This window comes from Candoia aspera, chromosome 10 (genome assembly GCF_035149785.1).
Source record: "Candoia aspera isolate rCanAsp1 chromosome 10, rCanAsp1.hap2, whole genome shotgun sequence".
In the NCBI taxonomy this organism is placed as follows: domain Eukaryota; kingdom Metazoa; phylum Chordata; class Lepidosauria; order Squamata; family Boidae; genus Candoia; species Candoia aspera.
Window position 1 is genome coordinate 21,657,771 of NC_086162.1, and position 17,020 is coordinate 21,674,790.

Sequence of the window (17,020 nt, forward strand, 5' to 3'; positions counted from 1 at the left end):
GCAAGAGAAGGGAGACAAATGGAGTGGGGAGAGATTGGTGAAAAACAGAACAAGATGCGGAAAAGCAGAACTGGAAGGGATGAGTTAGAGCGAGGGTGGGGTTAAAGCAAGCACTGGAAACAGGTTCCCAGGGCGTACGTAAACTGGTGGCTTGAATTAACCCTTTTCTGGGTGGCCCAGCACACTGAACATTAAGGAAACCAAATATGCAAAGCCACTCTAAGACCTAATCAGAGTTCACATTAACCAGCACATTCAGCAAACGCAACCTCCAAGACTTTTATCTGGCCTGAAGGAGTATGCTTCCTGGGCCCACCCAGCTGAGGAAAGTGCTGGGGGGGAGGTGTCATTTGATGGCAGGGACAGCATACAAGCAGTAGTCCCCAGTGCACTCCTTCCCTTTTTCTGTGTGTGTGTTAAGGAGATTTCTGACTCACTGCCAGCTCGTATTGCTTCTGAATCTGAATAAATGCTAGTTCACCTTTACACTCCTGTGCAGTGCTATTGAGAGTGGGTCATCGGACCAGCTGACACCCAAAGCTGCAGGCATCCCTGCCTGGACTTGCTAAGGTGTGCACCTGGCTGGCTGTGCACACACCTGCAGGCCAGCATCTTAATTTTACACATAGCTTGGGCACAGATAGCTAAGCTCAACTGGGCGTGCAAAGGAAGGAAGAGACCCTGAAGTGGGAACCCCATCACGTGTGCACACCCATACATGCCCCTGAATGAAAGTCACTCCTATCTCTTGCTCTCTCAGATGTTGAAGCGGTTTCTGCTGGCAGGCAGCCCAGTTGGGGATTAAAAGCTTGCAGCACAGACGCATTCCTGGGATAATCTCTCCTCCCTGGGGCAGGGTGGCGAGAAAGAGAAATGTGTGCATGGGGGGGGGGACAGTGAATGTCTGAATGTTGTGTGATACATCCCCCCCCTCCCGCTTCATTTTCCAAAGAGGCTGCCTCCACTTCATGTTGCACACTCTGACTCACACTCGCCTCCTCCCATCACAGTCTCATCCTCCACAGGCCTGACTCAATGTTGCTTCTGCTCATGTCTGGGGGTGGGTGGGATGCAGCCAGCCTCCAGCCCCCAGCAAGCAGCCAATAGGCAATGAGGTGAAGTGAGGAGACACACAGGAACACCCCCACATACGCACACTACATCTGGGCGCCAGGCCAGGCCAGGCCTGGGCGAGAATCCCATTGTTAAGTGAGGGGGGGAAGAAGACACAAACACACCACTCCCAGCACGCGTTGTACTATCCCAGGGCACAGTGAGGGAGAACGGACACGACTTGTGTGGGGGGTGACAACTGTGTATAAAAAACAACACCCACACTCCCTCTCATGCTCCACAAGGTACATCTACCCACATGCAGATAATTCATGGGAATGTGAACTTCCTTCTTCTTGCAAGACGGTCACACAGTCATATCCCATCCACACAACAGAGATGCCTGCAGAACACCCTATATAGCAGCATTTCTCAGCCTTGGCAACTTTAAGACGCGTGGACGTCAACTCCCAGAATTCCCCAGCCAGCATTGGGAATTCTGGGAATTGACGTCCACACGTCTTAAAGTTGCCAAGGCTGAGAAACGCTGCTATATAGTCTCTCAGAACTTGCTGGGCACAGGACCCTGTATGTTCATGGGGAATTTACAGGAAGAGTCGCCTACACAACAAAATATGGCAGACCTTCATGCTGTCCTCAAACACGGGAAGCACGTGTTAAAGAGAAACCAGCTTATTTTGCTAGCAAGGTTAGCATTTCCTAAATGTTTTAAAATGGTTTAAAGGAGAATGGATTGAACTTTTCTGCCCATCTCAGAGAAAAACACTGCCCAGGGATAAGGAAGGGGCCTCCATTGAATTGTGTCCAGAGATGCTCAATGACAAGCAGTAAGGCGTGCATCAGTCAAAGCCGGGAAACGGAATTAATCTTCTAGCTGATCTTACCTAGCGCTATGTGCAAAGGTTGCCAAATTGCAACTGGAAGTGAAACAGGCAGTTGGCCAACTAAAGAACCCCATGCCCAGTCTAACCAGTGTGACCAAAAGTGGTTGGTTACAGTGTCATCGTTCATTCATTATTTCAGTCTCATGCCTATTATTTATGTAACCTATCCTCTCTTCAGAGAAGTTCCAGGCAATATAACTGGAGTGATTCCAAGCTCTTCTGAATTTTAGTCACATGAGCACAAGTCCTCTCCCTCTCTCTCTCTCTCTCTCTCTCTCTCTCTCTCTCACACACACACACACACACACACACAGAGACACACACTTTCTTAAATAAAATGCAAGTTTTCACTTACTGCAGATACTCTTGTAATCAATAAGCAGGGCCCTGCTCAAAAGCAAGGACACATGCTCCTCCACCATTCCCATTCTGCCTTCTCAGAGGCTTAGCAATCATGCAAGGTTACCAAAATATATCTGGACTAAACTACTACAGAACTTTCTAAATTGACAAGGCTAATGCTCCTCTATGCAAAAAGAAGGAGAAGGAGAGAAGGAAAATATTTCTGCACAGAAACGCCACAAAGATGTCAGAGGATAAAAACACTGCTGGGACATGCTGCCAGTCCAAAGATGTCAGGAAGAAATTTTGCATTAAAAAACTGCAAATTGTTTTACCCCACTCTCTCCCTGTCTGGATTTCTGCACAGCAGCAGCAGCAGCAGCAGCAGGGGAATTTTACATTCCAAATGCAAGTATACGTTCTGTGAAAAGGTGCATATGCCTGTTCACTTGTTGTAATCGAAATATGAAGTCCTATGCACGGTAATAAGTTTACTGGCATTGCAATGGTGTTAAACGCGGTGGCGCTGCGGGTTAAACCGCTGAGCTGCTGAGCTTGCCGATCGGAAGGTCGGCGGTTCGAATCCGCATGACGGGGTGAGCTCCCGTTGCTAGTCCCAGCTCCTGCCAACCTAGCAGTTCGAAAACACGCCAATGTGAGTAGATCAATAGGTACCGCTTCGGCGGGCAGGTAACGGCGTTCCGTGTAGTCATGCCAGCCACATGACCACGGAGGAAATGTCTACGGACAAACGCTGGCTCTTCGGCTTTGAAACGGAGATGAGCACCGCCCCCTAGAGTCGGACACGGCTGGACTTAATGTCAAGGGAAACCTTTACCTTTTACCTTGGATGTAAAACTAAGCTAGAGTTCTTATCAGGAACAAGCAACTACACTTAGCAATCCTGTTAAATCACTCTGGATAAACTCCTCCCATGAGTGGGAATAGCTAAGCAAGCTAGGAAACTTCTAGCCATGGTTTGATTTCAAGTGGGGGAGGGGTAATCTATGGCCCTTCTAACCACTTTCCTGAATTGTGATCAGGGACAGAAGAGGAAAATTACTAAATCCATGGAGAATAATCAAACTATTTAATTAACTGAATTTAACTAAAATGCAGTTAAATTTAGCTCTTGTCCTAGCCCCATCTGTTTTTTGGAGAGTGACCCCGAGCAAGCCATTTAAAGGTCAAGTGTGGCTTTTGACCTTAAAAAGGTTGCCCAGCCTTGGTTTACAGTTACAACTGAACTGGGACTGCTAGCTTATTGCTGTCTTAACAAGCCAGTGGCATAAAGCAGGATTTATTCTTGGTTTATGATTTTGGCTTGCCAGGAAAGAACAAAACCACAGACTTCAGATCTAAGACTAAGTCAGAGGCCTCCTGCTATCAGAAAAAGCCAAACTGCTTGTACTAACAGGCTTACATGGTCTTGGGAAGTCAGAATTCTAAAGAATTTTTATTTAACATCATGTCCAAATAGTATTTACCTATTCACCCTTCACTTTCTCTTCAGAATGTCTAAACCAGTGTTTCTCAACCTTGGCAACTTTAAGATGTGTGGACTTCAACTCCCACAGAAGGGCTGGCTGGAGAATTCTGGGAGTTGAAGTCCACACATTTTAAAGTTGCCAGGGTCGAGAAACACTGGTCTAAACATTGTGCCCCTGTTTCATAGGGTAATTAAATATGGCAGCTTGATCACAGGTTTCTTCCAAAGCCCCGCTCACTTCTGGCTTTTGAGCCATAAGAAAAGTTTGCATGAAAGTAAAATAAGGCACTTGGGGAAACAGAAAGACATAATTTTAGTACATTTAACATTTTCAAAACTCAAGTATTGCAGTATGTGGACCCCTTACTATGGCTTTCCTGGTTATTCCTCTAATTGGGACTGTCAAACATGGCATGGAATTCCAGCTGGGTACATTAAATCAGGATACACAGAGAAACCACAAGAGCCCCCTAAGCTTTCCTTGAGTTGCTTCACAAAAGTGACACGTGAGGACCCTTGTGAAAAATATACACAGGCAAAAATGTGTGCACGTTCCCAGTAAGATGGAGAGCCAGTTTGGTCTAGTGGTTAAGGTGCTGGGCTAGAAACCAGGAGACTGAGAGTTCTAGTCCTGCCTTAGGCATGAAAGCTGGCTGGGTGACCTTGGGCCAGTCCCTCTTTCTCAGCCCAACCCACCTCACAAGGTTGTGGTTTTGGGGAAAATAGGAGGAGGAAGGAGTATTAGGTATGTTCCCTGCCTTGAGTAATTTATAAAAATAATAACGCCAGAATAAAAATTAAAAACAATTAATTTAAAAAGACGGAGAATGCAGCAAGTGTGTCTTTGTTATGGACGCTAAGGGGATGTGTGAGGATGTGGAAATGTGAGCTGGAACACTTCCACTGCCTTAAGCCATATGCACTGAAATGTAATGCCCCCCCTCCCCAAAATCTGGATCAGGTCCTTCCCATTGATGATAAAAATAGAGACGGGGCTCCAAGCAGCAGGGAGACGGTAGTCTTGGTTACCAGTTGCCGAGAGACCGCAACCTGCATATGTGATGCTGTAGGGAGAACTGGAGCCCAACCTTAGGAATCAGAGAAGCACATGCCACACAGTTCCTTACCTTGCAGGCTTCTCCCCAGCTATGTATTCCTTTCCCTGAGCACATCATAGACCGCCCCCCCAACAAGGCAGGCACAGGCCTGAACAAGAACAAACCTGTATGTCCTTGGAGCATAATGTTATACAGCCTGCTCACTACCAGGGCCCAAATCCTCTGATTAAACACCTGAACTCAGAGTTCCTTGAAGAGCACACCTCCATGAGTGAGGAAAGCAGATAAACAGCAAGCATGCCATCACATCCATTCCAAGAGAGCTCTCTGGACATGGCAACTGAAGGGAGTCACAATGCTTGTTAAGATGAAGAACTTTCAGTGGGATTGGGAGCAAGAAATATGCTCAGCTACATCTTGGGGGAGAAGGGTCTAGAAGGAACAGGCACAACAAGGGCTGGGCCTTGGGACAAAATCTAGGGCCCCACAACCATTTGGGGCTTCCCAAATGACCACTGGGAGAATGGTATGTGATCAAGACTGCAGTATCTATGTCTGGAGAGCATCAACAGCTGGGCTAGCCTGGGCCCATCATGGAGAAATCAGCTGACTCCAGAATTCTTTCTTCTTGATTTTCTGAAGCATTTTATATGCATAGGGTGGCTAGCCAAGCACATCATCAGAAATGCTCATTTTATTTTATTATTTTAGTTCATTTTTTCCTTCAATGGCTTATCTTTTTCTGCGAGAAATGACAGGCTTTCCAAAATAAGTTTTTAGCAGCATTAACAAACTAGACAACCTGTGACCCTTTGGGTCATCGTTTCAGAGATATTTCCTTATCAGAGTCCTCAATGCCTTCAACAATGGCAGAGCATCTAATGTACCGCTTTCACCGGAAATGTTCTTAAAAATTCAGGGAGATATTCAGAGATGGATCTGCCTTGAAAATAGCCTGTGTCATTCATATTGAACTCTACAGTACAGTCAAACATCAAGAGTTGACCACAGGGAATGTTTTGACATTTGTATTATGTCATAAAAGGTTTTATGATAATTTTTATGTCATAAAATGTTTTTTTAAAATCTGTCAAATTTCTACTCCACAGGAGTCATGGGTCCTGGATTTTGGACGCATTCTGTAAGTTAGCCCATTTGAGGTACCTTGGTTCAAAAATTGTTGCCCTACGATGCACTGTTTCACCCAGTTAAAGGTTACAAACCAACAGACACAAGAGTTTTAGTAATATAGAGATTCCATTTTATTTCAGTAGTCCGTAAGGGACCATGGCAACTTTCTCTGAGCATCCACATATGGACCACATATAGCTCCTAGCATCCCCAGCCATTGTTCTAGCACATGGAAGGTACTAAGGTCCAGAACGTAGGGTTATCATATATGTACAATACATCTAAAATGTGAAGCTGCTCTCTCTCTCTCTCCATCCTGCAGAGCTGGCAAACAGGTTTGGTTTTGTTTTTATTCTGAACCAGGAATGGGGAGATAGCTATAAGCCATGGAGTGGCACTGGGTGAAGGAGAGAAGAAAAAGGTGAGCTCTATTCTTCAGAAATACTTGCCCATATAAACAGTGCCTCATTGCACCACTCCTGGCAAGTCACATGTTCTATGTGATGCTCCAGCTGGCTTACACTCAGATGCAGCAACCCACGTACACTGATAAAAAAAAAAAAAAAGCGTACCAGAAAGGTATCTTTAATATCCAGCACTTACAGGAAGCCGTACTATTATGCTGCTGGCAGATTCAAGCGTCATGTTGTTCCCGCAGATACTTGGACAGATAAATGTTCTGCAAAGAACCCATATGTCATCACATCATGCATATACCCACTTACAAATAGGTGGAAATCTCCCCTTTCTCCAGTAAAAGGTAACACATACATCCATCTCTTAGTTCTGGTCTTTTACAGATGATTTAAATGATACTTTTTTTTCAACATGAGAGACCAATGCAGAAGAGGGCAACCTTTTGATCTCCAGGAACCACATGAAACATTTGGGAACTGAAGGGCTGCAATGGATGGGACTGTGTAATACATGTTGGTAAGGCTGGCTTTTTTTTGGGGGGGGGCTATTTTTTTAGACTTTTAAACTATGGTAAGCCTATTGTTTGAATACTTACATCTATATACTGCTAAAACTCTCCTGTTTGTCTGTGTGTAACCTTTAACTGGGCAAAACAGTGCATCACAGGGCAACAGTTTTTGAACCAAGGTACCTCAAATGGGCCAACTTACAGAACGTGTCCAAAATCCAGGACCCATCACTTCCGTGGAATGGAAATTTGGCAGATTTTATAAAACATTTTATGACATAAAAATTACCATACAATATTTTATGACAGAATGCAAAATGTCATAATGCATTTCCTGCGGTCAACTCCTGATGTTTGACTGGGCTATACAGTTCAGTAGGAACAACATCGGCTATTTTCAAGGCAGATCCATCTCTGAAGGTCTCCCTGAATTTTTAAGGACTTTTCCAGTGAAGGCAGGACATTAGAAGCTCTGCCGCTGTTGAAGGCATTGAGGACTCTGATAAGGAAATCTCTCTGAAACGATGACCCAATGGGTCATGGGTTGTCTAGTTATTCATATATTTCCTGCCTCAAGAGGGTGAGAAATTATACCACTAATTTTTACAATAGTAGTCAGAAACAGCTCCAGATGCTGCAAATTAAAAAAAAGGGGGGATTGGGAACCCACCAGCAAAGGATACAACAGCCTCCCCTTGCTGTGAGAGGAGGCAGGTCAAAGCACTGGTCATTCTAGAGCAGCACTTTATACTGCTGGATACATATTGGATCACAACTTAATATAACTTCCAGAAAGCATTAAAGAGTTGCAGTCCTGCTCATCTTGTCTGTGTGCACCTTCAAGTCAGTGTTGACTCTTGGCATCTGCCTGGACTAATCCTTGTGGTGTTCTTGGCAAGGTTTTTCGGAAGTGGTTTGCCATTGCCTCCTTCCTAGGGCTGAGAGAGAGGGACTGGCCCATGGTCAGCCAGCTGGCTTTGTGCCTCAGGCAGAACTAGAACTCACAGTCTCCCGGTTTCTAGCCTGGTGCCTTAACCATCACACCAAACTGGCAAATATTACACAAACACACACACACACAAACGTATAACACCTTTCACTGTGTTACAAGATCAAGTTCTAAATGCCAAGGTTTCTGAATATCTGTGAGCACCGTATTGACCCAACATCTCCATGCTGGATAAGGCACAATAAATTATTCGCCAGCTGCCCTATGAACGGCCTGGGAGAAATTCTAAAAGATCCAACTGCCTTTCACTTTATATGCTTTCCCATCCAAGGAATTCCTCTTCATTGCTGGCAAATTGCTATTTACAGGTCTTCAATATCAACCTATAACAAATACACAATAAAATGGGTTTTTATGGCCCATGACTAGCCAGCCAGACACTTACTAACTGCACATGGATGCTCTCTTCATTTTGCTGCCTAACTGGAACTATGAAAATGGTTATGTGGACCCCCAGCATGTCCATACACCTAATTGCCATGTATTGTCACTCTGTACTCCTTCAAGCATAAATATAGAAGCAAGCAACTCAACCTGGAAAACTAACAAAAATATCCCAAGGTATTAGTTCCCCACATCTCATATACTCAAATCTTGGGACTAGAATTTGGACAAATTTGCATCTGTCACCTCTGAAAGGCAGAGAGGACCTCTTTGGTCCTGCTTTCGATCATGATCTAAGAAACCGAAGATGAAATTCCAGTTCAGCTTTGGGCACCCTGCACACACGGACTCTGATGCTACTCCTATCAAATGGGTTTACAGTATTAACAAACTTGGATATGAGCCAATCCAAGTCAAGCATAATCCTGACAGGAGAATTAAACTCAGGTTTAAACCTCTCTCACTAAAAGGCAACATTTAGTGCCCCTCATGTAAAAGCACACCAACTTAGTGGCTGGACGCTATGAAACCATGACTGAAATTCATAAAGGACAGGCCTATCAATGACTATTCTACCCAACAGATATATGGAATCTCCAGTTGATAGAGCAAAAGGAGGACTTCACACTCAGCTTTCTGGAAGCATCTGGAAGCCCACTGTCAGAAGCAAGATGATGGATTACAGAGACTGTTCACCAAGAGGACTCTCAAGAGAATGGAATTTGGTACCTTAAAAATCATTTACCTTTCATGGATATATCATATTCTCTTTCCTTTTTCCATAGGATGGGGGAGGGAAAAGTTGAAACACTACCCCCCAACAAATAATCCTAACATCACAACTTCTGCTGGGTGTAGCAACCACAGTGTACCCCCCAGACTCCCAGGTTTTTGAAGAGAAATCCCATTTTTTTCCAGCTTTTATTATTGTTAATGCACTTATCCTCACAACCACCTTTCTGGGAGATGCTAGTGTTAGCTTTCAAAAGAAGAAAAACAAAAAGATTGCCCAAAGCTATGCATCAAGCTTTCAAAAAAGAGTAATTTTACAAACCGGTCTCCAAGATCCAATCCACTAAGGAACACAGTGAGCAAGATCCGCTCTTATACAAAAAAAAGAAAAAAAAAGATTAATCGCCTGCTGGAGCTGATAGAAAAGGAATGCAGAACTGCAATTCTATTTTAGTTACAGAAAAGAGGGTTCCCTCCTTGAGCAGCCTGCTTGTTTCTGGGTTGTGCAAAGAATCAGTGCAACATTGCAAGCCACTTACACCATCCCACTCATTTGCCAGCATGTATTCCTGGTCACCTATGACTACCCAAGCAAGATACGGCTTGCACAAGCTCTTTCAACAAGCCTTATGCCAAGAAGAAAGCAGTTGTCAGAATTGCTCAGAATACTGGAACTAGAATATGGAAACTAAATCAGGCATTTGCACTGTGACTCCTGCAATCCCCCCCCCAACCCTCACTCCTTTACCCTGAACCACTCTGCTGTTTTGGATTAACACTGTTAGTTCTATTTTGGGCCTGGAGGGATGGAAAAAAGTGAAATAAACACAGAGAGGCAAAAGCTACACAAAGGACAAAACCAAACAGAATACAGTAATCAACAAATCTTACCTGTGCCAGGTCGTCCCATGATAATCTCCTTCTTGGGAGCAGGGTGGCTGGTATACTCTCCGGGGACAAGGAGAGGTAGGAGGGCAGCTGGGGAGGGGTGGAAGGCCACAGGCTGAAAGGGGGAGGACACGCTGAAAACAGGTGGGGCTTGTTCCGGGGCAGATACCACGTTAGGCTGGCTGGAAGGCAGAGTTCGGCCCACGTTAATGGGCACCGGCATTTGCAACTGCCCCTTGCCCGACAAGTGTTCCTTGGAGCCAGCTTTGCCCATCCTTGGACTGCCCACTCGCCCCTCCAGTGGCTTCTCGGTGAACTTGGAGGGCAACGGCACATCTGGGTTGCGCACAATAACCGGGGAGTCCCGCTGCACGGCAGGCACCCTCCTCACCGTGGGGCTAGGATCAGAAGTCAGTCCGGCTGGCGGGGGCACCAGCAAGAGCGGAGAGGCCTGCTGAGAGCGCGAGAAGGGCCCAGCTCCCGCAGGGGACACAGCCCGGAAGCCGGCAGGAGTGGAAGGGGTAGGGGTGTGGGAGATGGATTCTACTCCCGAGTCGAGACTGTCATTCTTGTGGAAGTCAGCTGCTGAGCTGGTGCTACTGTGGTGTGACTCGGCTTTCCGTTTACTGGGGCTCATTGGCACCGTGAAGGTAAGGTTGGTCTGAAAGCTGATGCCTGAATGATGGCGCTCCCGGGAGGTGGCGTGATGCAACATTTCAGGGCTCAGCACCGCACCACCGACCCCCTTCGGGGTGCTGGCGCTGACGTGGCGGCTGCGGGCAGCAGCCCGCTGGATTACGGGGGAGGCGTTGATGGGGCTGAAATTGGCTGGACGGAAGCCGAAGAGAGGGGAGGGGGAGGGGGAGGGGGCAGGCGAGAAGGGGGACTGGTTGGAGACAGGGGAGAAAGAAGGGGTGCCTGAACGGGAGCTGCCCAGGGACACCAGCATGACAGCCGCTTCGCACTCATCAAACTCAAAGCGCGACAGATCAGCAGGGGCCACCAGGCGAGGTCGGGAGTCTCCCCGAGCACTACTGGCCTCGCTGTCCCGCGAAGTTTCATCCCAGTCAAACTCGGCGCTGCCCTCCCGCAAGCCGCTGGCTCGGCCTTCTGAGAGGCTCTCCATTTCCTTGGTGCGCATGGAGAGGTGACGTGAGCAGTAACCCCGCCGCTGAGACTCCTTCATGCAGCCGTCCCGCGAGCAGAGCCGCCGCCACTGCTTCCCATTGAACTTCTTGCGGATGCCGTTGGGTGTGCACACCACATCCCCTTTCTTGTACTTCTGCTGGGCGGCAGTGAGCGGGGTGCGAGAGCGAGAGGAGCCCGGCGTGCTGCACTTGTCCACAGACATCACACTGCTGCTGCGGCTCCCGCTTGCTTCTGGACTCAGCAAGGGCGACCGCTGCTCCGGAAGGCGTGGGAAGGCTGGAGACTTCGGGGGGGAGAGGATCTGAGGTGGCACCACCATGGACTTCTCCTCTGACCGCACCCCAGCACTGATCTTGGATACTTCGGCATCTTCGGGCTGCTTGGGCTCCGGGCACGGGAGGGCCAGAGCAACCTCCTCTGGCTCTGGCAAAGGAGGCGTTATTTCAGGTGGCTTGTTGTCTTCGGAAGGACCGTCACACTGCCACGGGGAGCGCAGAAGGCGCAGGGCGGAGCGGGGCACCCAGGCAGAGTCTTTGGGGGCAGTGCTGGCAGCCCCAGGGAGAACCACAGGACGGGCAAATCGCACTTTGTAGGAAGCAGGCTTGGCACTGACTTCCACCACGGTGCCTTCCTGGTAAGCCGTCTCCTCAGGGTCCACACAAGCGCAGACAGGGGTGCCCACAGTCAAAGCCCCCAGTGGAGGGGTAGCATCCAGAACAACATCCACAGCGCCGGACCCGAGCGCCCCTTCATAATACACTGTGACACGGTCCCCCACAAACTGCACCCCCAAGTCCTGCCCTCGTCTGACCTGCTTCACAATGGCTGGCTGGAAGAGTCCTTCACGCTGAGCCAGCACCCGCTGGGAGCGCAACTGGCGCAGGTCATATTCACTGGGAGGCATCACCCACATGTCCCCGACCCCCTTGTCATTCTCGTCTGCAGAGTGCTCACTGGCTGTATCAGTGCTGGAAGAAGGGCAGCGCCGGGGTCCATCCCCCAAGGCTGCTGCTACATTCCCGCTCCCATTTGATTCTTCGCCCCCAGGGTACTTCCGGCACGGTGCGCGCGACTTAAAAGTAGCCGTCTTGCGGTTCAGCGAGGCTTCTGTCCCGCAGGCCTCAGCCCCCACCTGCCCTTCCCCTTCGGGCAGTTTGTAGGGGTCATTGTGAGCTCCCGCCAAGTCCCGCAGGCTGGGGTCCATCTGCACTTGCATGCGCCGGGCACCCACAAAGGCCGGGGGCTGATCAGGAGCCTCCTCCTCTGCTCCCTCTTCAAGCGTGGGCCCCTCGTCAATGGCTGTCTTGCGCTTCTGAGTTTTGGCCCGGGTGGAGGGCGGAGAGCGGCTGCAGCTGCTGGTACCCGAAGAGGAGGAAGAGGAGGAACTGGCAGCCTTTCTCACTGGTTTCATTTTCCCCCCAGGCTGGGCACAGACTCAGGGAGCTAAGAAGAAAAAGGCAAGGAGGAGGTTACAGGGCCACCCTCTGCTCATCATGCCAGGGCCATCCTGAGCTCTACCACTCCCCTGTAATAGGATTTCTCCAACCACCAACTTAATCCTCCAGGCTCAAGAACTCTGAAATTTTTGTTTCAAAGTGGGCCATCACAAGTTTGGAAATGTGAACAAAATAACTTCCCTGCTTCAGCCGTCAACTGCCCTTTCACAAAATGCCATTTCATTGCTGTTTCTTGCTCCTAAAAACCCAATGCCCCTTTGCTTCATGCCTGTGCTTCCCTTCCTGATTATTCTGCTCCAGTTCCCTATCTCGAACTCTCTTACTCCAAAAAATAAGAAGGCATCAATGCCAGCCTGGGAGTATTCAGAGATAAAAAGCAAGCACACGTTTAACAAGCTGCACATATGTGTACGTACAAGAAGACATTATGCAAGCATATCTATACAAAGGGATTTTTAAAAATTTAAATGTCAACCCATCCTAAGCGGGGAGGGTGGTGGTCTAGACACTCACTCATGCTGGAGCAAGCAAAGAACTAACTTAAAATTAATCCGGGGTTTATGTCCTAAATAACAAAAGCACAAGTTTTCAAGTGATACAAAATTAAGGTGTCAAAAAAAATTATAATAAGGTTCTGTTTTACTCAACACCAGGAGCTCCAACACTTTTAATATTAGATCCCAATTCAGTATCAACATGAGCATAAGAAAGGAAAGATTTCAACTTCCATTGATGTGTTCCTAATAGCCCATAATGTGGGTTTAGCTTAGGGTCTGCCTGAATCAAGCCTTTCTAGTTACAAACCATGATTTATAGCTTAGCATGACATATGAACCCAGCCACTGTAGTTTACTGAATCATGAGTAAAACAAACCATGGCTTAGTGTGAGACGTGAAGCCAGTCTTTACCTGCATTTTGAATCATGCAAACAAGATCTGAGATATGTAACAGTGTATATCTGGGTGGGGACAAATGTTATCCTTAATACCAGTGATTCTGCTGAAGGACACCCCTGGGCTTCAGTGAAATCCCAAACAGTGAACTGCCATTCCCAATATTAAATAGCTCAAAACAAACCATTTTCTTCACACTTAGTGAAGCTTGGGTACTCTCCTAGTACGTTCTCTCATTCATTCACTACGAACCCTGGCCAACTGAAAAGATTCTAAATTTTATAGGAATAAGCTTGGGCAGTATTGGGGGAGCTTAACTCATTTCTCATTGTGAATTATGGTGGGGAAGGGGGGGGCAGGGTGGAAACAATTGTTTGGAGGCCTCCCAAAACAGTCCTCCTTGATCCCTATCTCCCTTGCTGCCCGGAGAGAGGAGGGTGCAGAGGAATGTGGAATGGTTGCAGCCCATCTGCTAACTTAGTCTAATAGGGACTGCAGCCAAATTTCCATCTTTTTCCCCCACCCTACCAAAAGAAAGGCCGGGGGAGGGGGCTGGAAGAGTCTTCCTGGAAAAAAGCAATCTAAGGATTGCCTCTACAATATTCTTAATGTTATCATTTTAAACTTCCTCCTCCCAGTTTCCAAACATCAGCTGCCTCAAGAGAGATGACCAGACACAGCACCAGTGGCCCCCCTAAGCTTCAACCCAGTTCCTCATGTTAGTCTTCTTGCACCTTTCCTTAGATGTCTGGCCTTACCCTTGAATTTATTTAATTCACAGAACTCTGTGTAAGCTTAGAGGCATTCTTTCTCCATTACACCACATCTTGGGCTGAACCTTGGCATACAGTTCAGATTCCTGAAACTCACTGGACATTCCTCATCACAGCCCTCCCCCTGACTCCCCCTAGCCCCAAATCCCATTCCCCGGAGGGGAATTTCTGAAAGGGATTTTCCAGAGTCACAGCTTGCTCCCATATTAGCTTTTCTCCTCCCCTCATCCCACCCCATCTACCTATACCCTTATCTTTAAAAGGCCACCCCTCAACCCCCCCTCCAGCAGGTGACCTTGCTCACTCCCCCCACCCTCAGTGCTGTCAAAAGCTGCGATTCTTCTCTTGGATCTTATGGATCCAGCTCTCTGCACTTCAGGAAGACCCTCCCATATTATGCAACTCCTCTACTTACCAGCCTCTCCGTCCCACTCCTGCCACAGGCAGGCACTAGCCTCCTGTCAATCCCTCTATCCCATAATAACTGGTATTGGGTCTCAGCTTGGAACATTGCCTCCTCTATGCCATCCCATAATAAACATGCCTGCGCTCGCTCGCTCGCTCTCACTCGCTTTCTCTCACACACGCACGCACGCACACACAACCCAGCCCCTGCATTCTGATGGAAGAAGAAAAGGGGCAAAGTTGGTAGCGCTCCTTGATTCCATTTTTGCAAAGGGCTATCCCACCTCTGCAGGTTCCTCTGGGGCGAACCACTAAAACTTGGGGACAAGAAGAAGTGGGGAATGCCCCGGTTCCCGGGCCATGACACCAGAGTTGGCACCACCCCGACATAATTGGAAGGGGGGGGCAATCAATGAAGTTGGCTATGCCACGTATTCCTCCTCCTACTCTGAAGGGTTAGGGTGCAGATATTATCTTCTGCAGATCTTCCCCTTCCCCCCGCCCTTAGTGGGGGTACTAAAGTTGGCACCTCCCAGCCCCCTTACCTGAACGATCCCCCTTTTCCAGAGTGTTTAGTAAAGCCAAAGTCTTTATCCAGGAAATCTTGGAACAGTTCAACTCCCCCCCCCGCTTTTTTTTCCCCGATGGTCCAGCCCGAGCCCCTCTCGGCCCCTCCGAGCCCCTTTTACTCCAACAGACAAAATGGTGAATGAATCTGGACCAGCTGGAACAGCCGTCCAATCAGCACCCACAACTCTGTGACAGATTTTCGTACCAGCCAATAGCTCCTCATCGCAGGTTTCACATTCCCCACCTCGCAAGACAGGCAGTAAGCGCCGCCTATCAGCGGTCAAAGGGGCGGGCTATACCGTTCAAAGGATTCCTGCCCCTCCCTGGAGAGGAACACTTACAGTAACCTGTGAAAAGGCGAATTGAGGAAGGAGGGGAAGAAACTCAACATACAGTAGCCAATAGGAATGAAGAGGTGGAGCAAGAACAGAGACTTGTTTACCTGGAGCAAGAAGAACAGGAAGAAGGAGCCTACTCTAAGCCTCATGGGACATGTAGTCCCTCAAGGGCTCTCGTCTTTAGCTGATTAAGCAGTTCTGCTCGTCCAGAAAAACTTTAATTCCCAGAACGTACCGCGGAACAAGGCTGAGCGAAGGAGAGAGCGAGCATTACTTTGTGGGACTTGTAGTTCTGCGCATTATCCTTCTTATCGGGAATGACACAACTATGGAAGGAAAAGACACCAACTCCCATCTTGCACCAGGGCGAAGTATTCGAACTGCTGGGCGCGCAAAGCCTCACGGCCATAGTAGTCACGGATCCTATAAAGTGTTACAGAAGAAACCAGGAAGTTCTTCTAGACGGACGCACAACTCCCAAGATGCAGCGCGCACCGCTTCTCAGAAAGGTGGGGATGCCGGATATTCATGCGAGCGAAAATCTTCAGGACCAGCGCTTGACATAGGAAAAGTCGAAGAACGCGATAGCGAAAAGACTAGGGCACCCATCATGCTTTGGGGAAATAGAGCCTCTAAACAAGCCGAGACCCGGCGCGCGGCTTCCATGGGGGTCGTAGTCCGCAGCGGCGACCCTCCATTCGGATATCCTGGGGAGCTCCCTATGGAAAAACTACTACTCCCATCAGGCTCTGCAGGTTACTTGAGTCCGTCCCCTCCCCCCTGCAGGACTGCAAAGTACAACTCCTGAGGTGAGGGAAGGTAGACTTCATTCCCATCAGAAATCCCCTTCTTGGAGGGCTCATTTGAATGCGATTTGCATGTCATTAGCATATTCATCAACTTACCGGTGGTCCGCTCCTGGCCTTTCTTGCCCCGGCCGGGCCTCTCGCGCTTCCCCTCAGCAACAGCGGAGCCACCGCCGACAACGCCGCGGCCAATCAGGGCCCGGACCGGGATCCCCTTTCCCACGTGGGGATAGAGAGGCGGGGCCAACAGCAGCCAATCCTTCCCTGAGGCGGCCGAGGAATGAGGTCATCATGGTGGAGTTTTATTGGTCGCTGCTGCTACTGTTGGCAGCCAATCAGAAAGCGCTTTCGACAGGACAAGAATGGGCGAGGAGTCGGGAGTTGAGTGTATTTGGCAACGTGGAGATGCGGCTGTTTTTCGGACTTGGGGTCTCTCGCCTGCGCGTGCAGTACATTTTTCCTTCTCCCCCTATTTTTCCGCTTTTCTTATCGCGGGGAGGCGCCTCCTTTTCCAGCAGGATAAAGCTAACGCGCCCAGTGCTGTTTTAGCCCCGGGGTTGCGCGCGGTCCCTATAGTTGATGCCTAGGGCGTTCGTGGCAAACCCGTTACCCGAAGTGCGGTGTGGTCAGGCCCTGCCCTGCCCTGCCCTGCCCTGCCCAGCCCTGCCCAGCCCTGCCCAGCCCAAACAGGAGTGGCGCGTGCAGAGGAAGT

At 48.7% G+C, this 17,020-nt stretch overlaps 1 protein-coding gene across 2 annotated transcripts in view; it reads right to left on the reverse strand.

Moving 5' to 3' along the window:
• CIC (capicua transcriptional repressor) overlaps nucleotides 1–16,512 on the reverse strand; it is a 38,392-nt gene extending 21,880 nt beyond the window's left edge. Inside the window, exons 1-2 of one of the 2 annotated variants that reach the window (XM_063312235.1) lie at nucleotides 16,408–16,512; nucleotides 9,920–12,508 (exon numbers count right to left, since the gene is read on the reverse strand). In XM_063312235.1, the coding sequence (XP_063168305.1) occupies nucleotides 9,920–12,476 (2,557 nt within the window). In that variant the 5' untranslated portion in view covers nucleotides 12,477–12,508; nucleotides 16,408–16,512. Of the gene's footprint in view, nucleotides 1–9,919; nucleotides 12,509–15,139; nucleotides 15,227–16,407 lie in introns of those variants that run through there. The other variant, XM_063312236.1, reaches the window with a different exon arrangement.
• Between the last annotated feature and the right edge of the window lie 508 nt (nucleotides 16,513–17,020).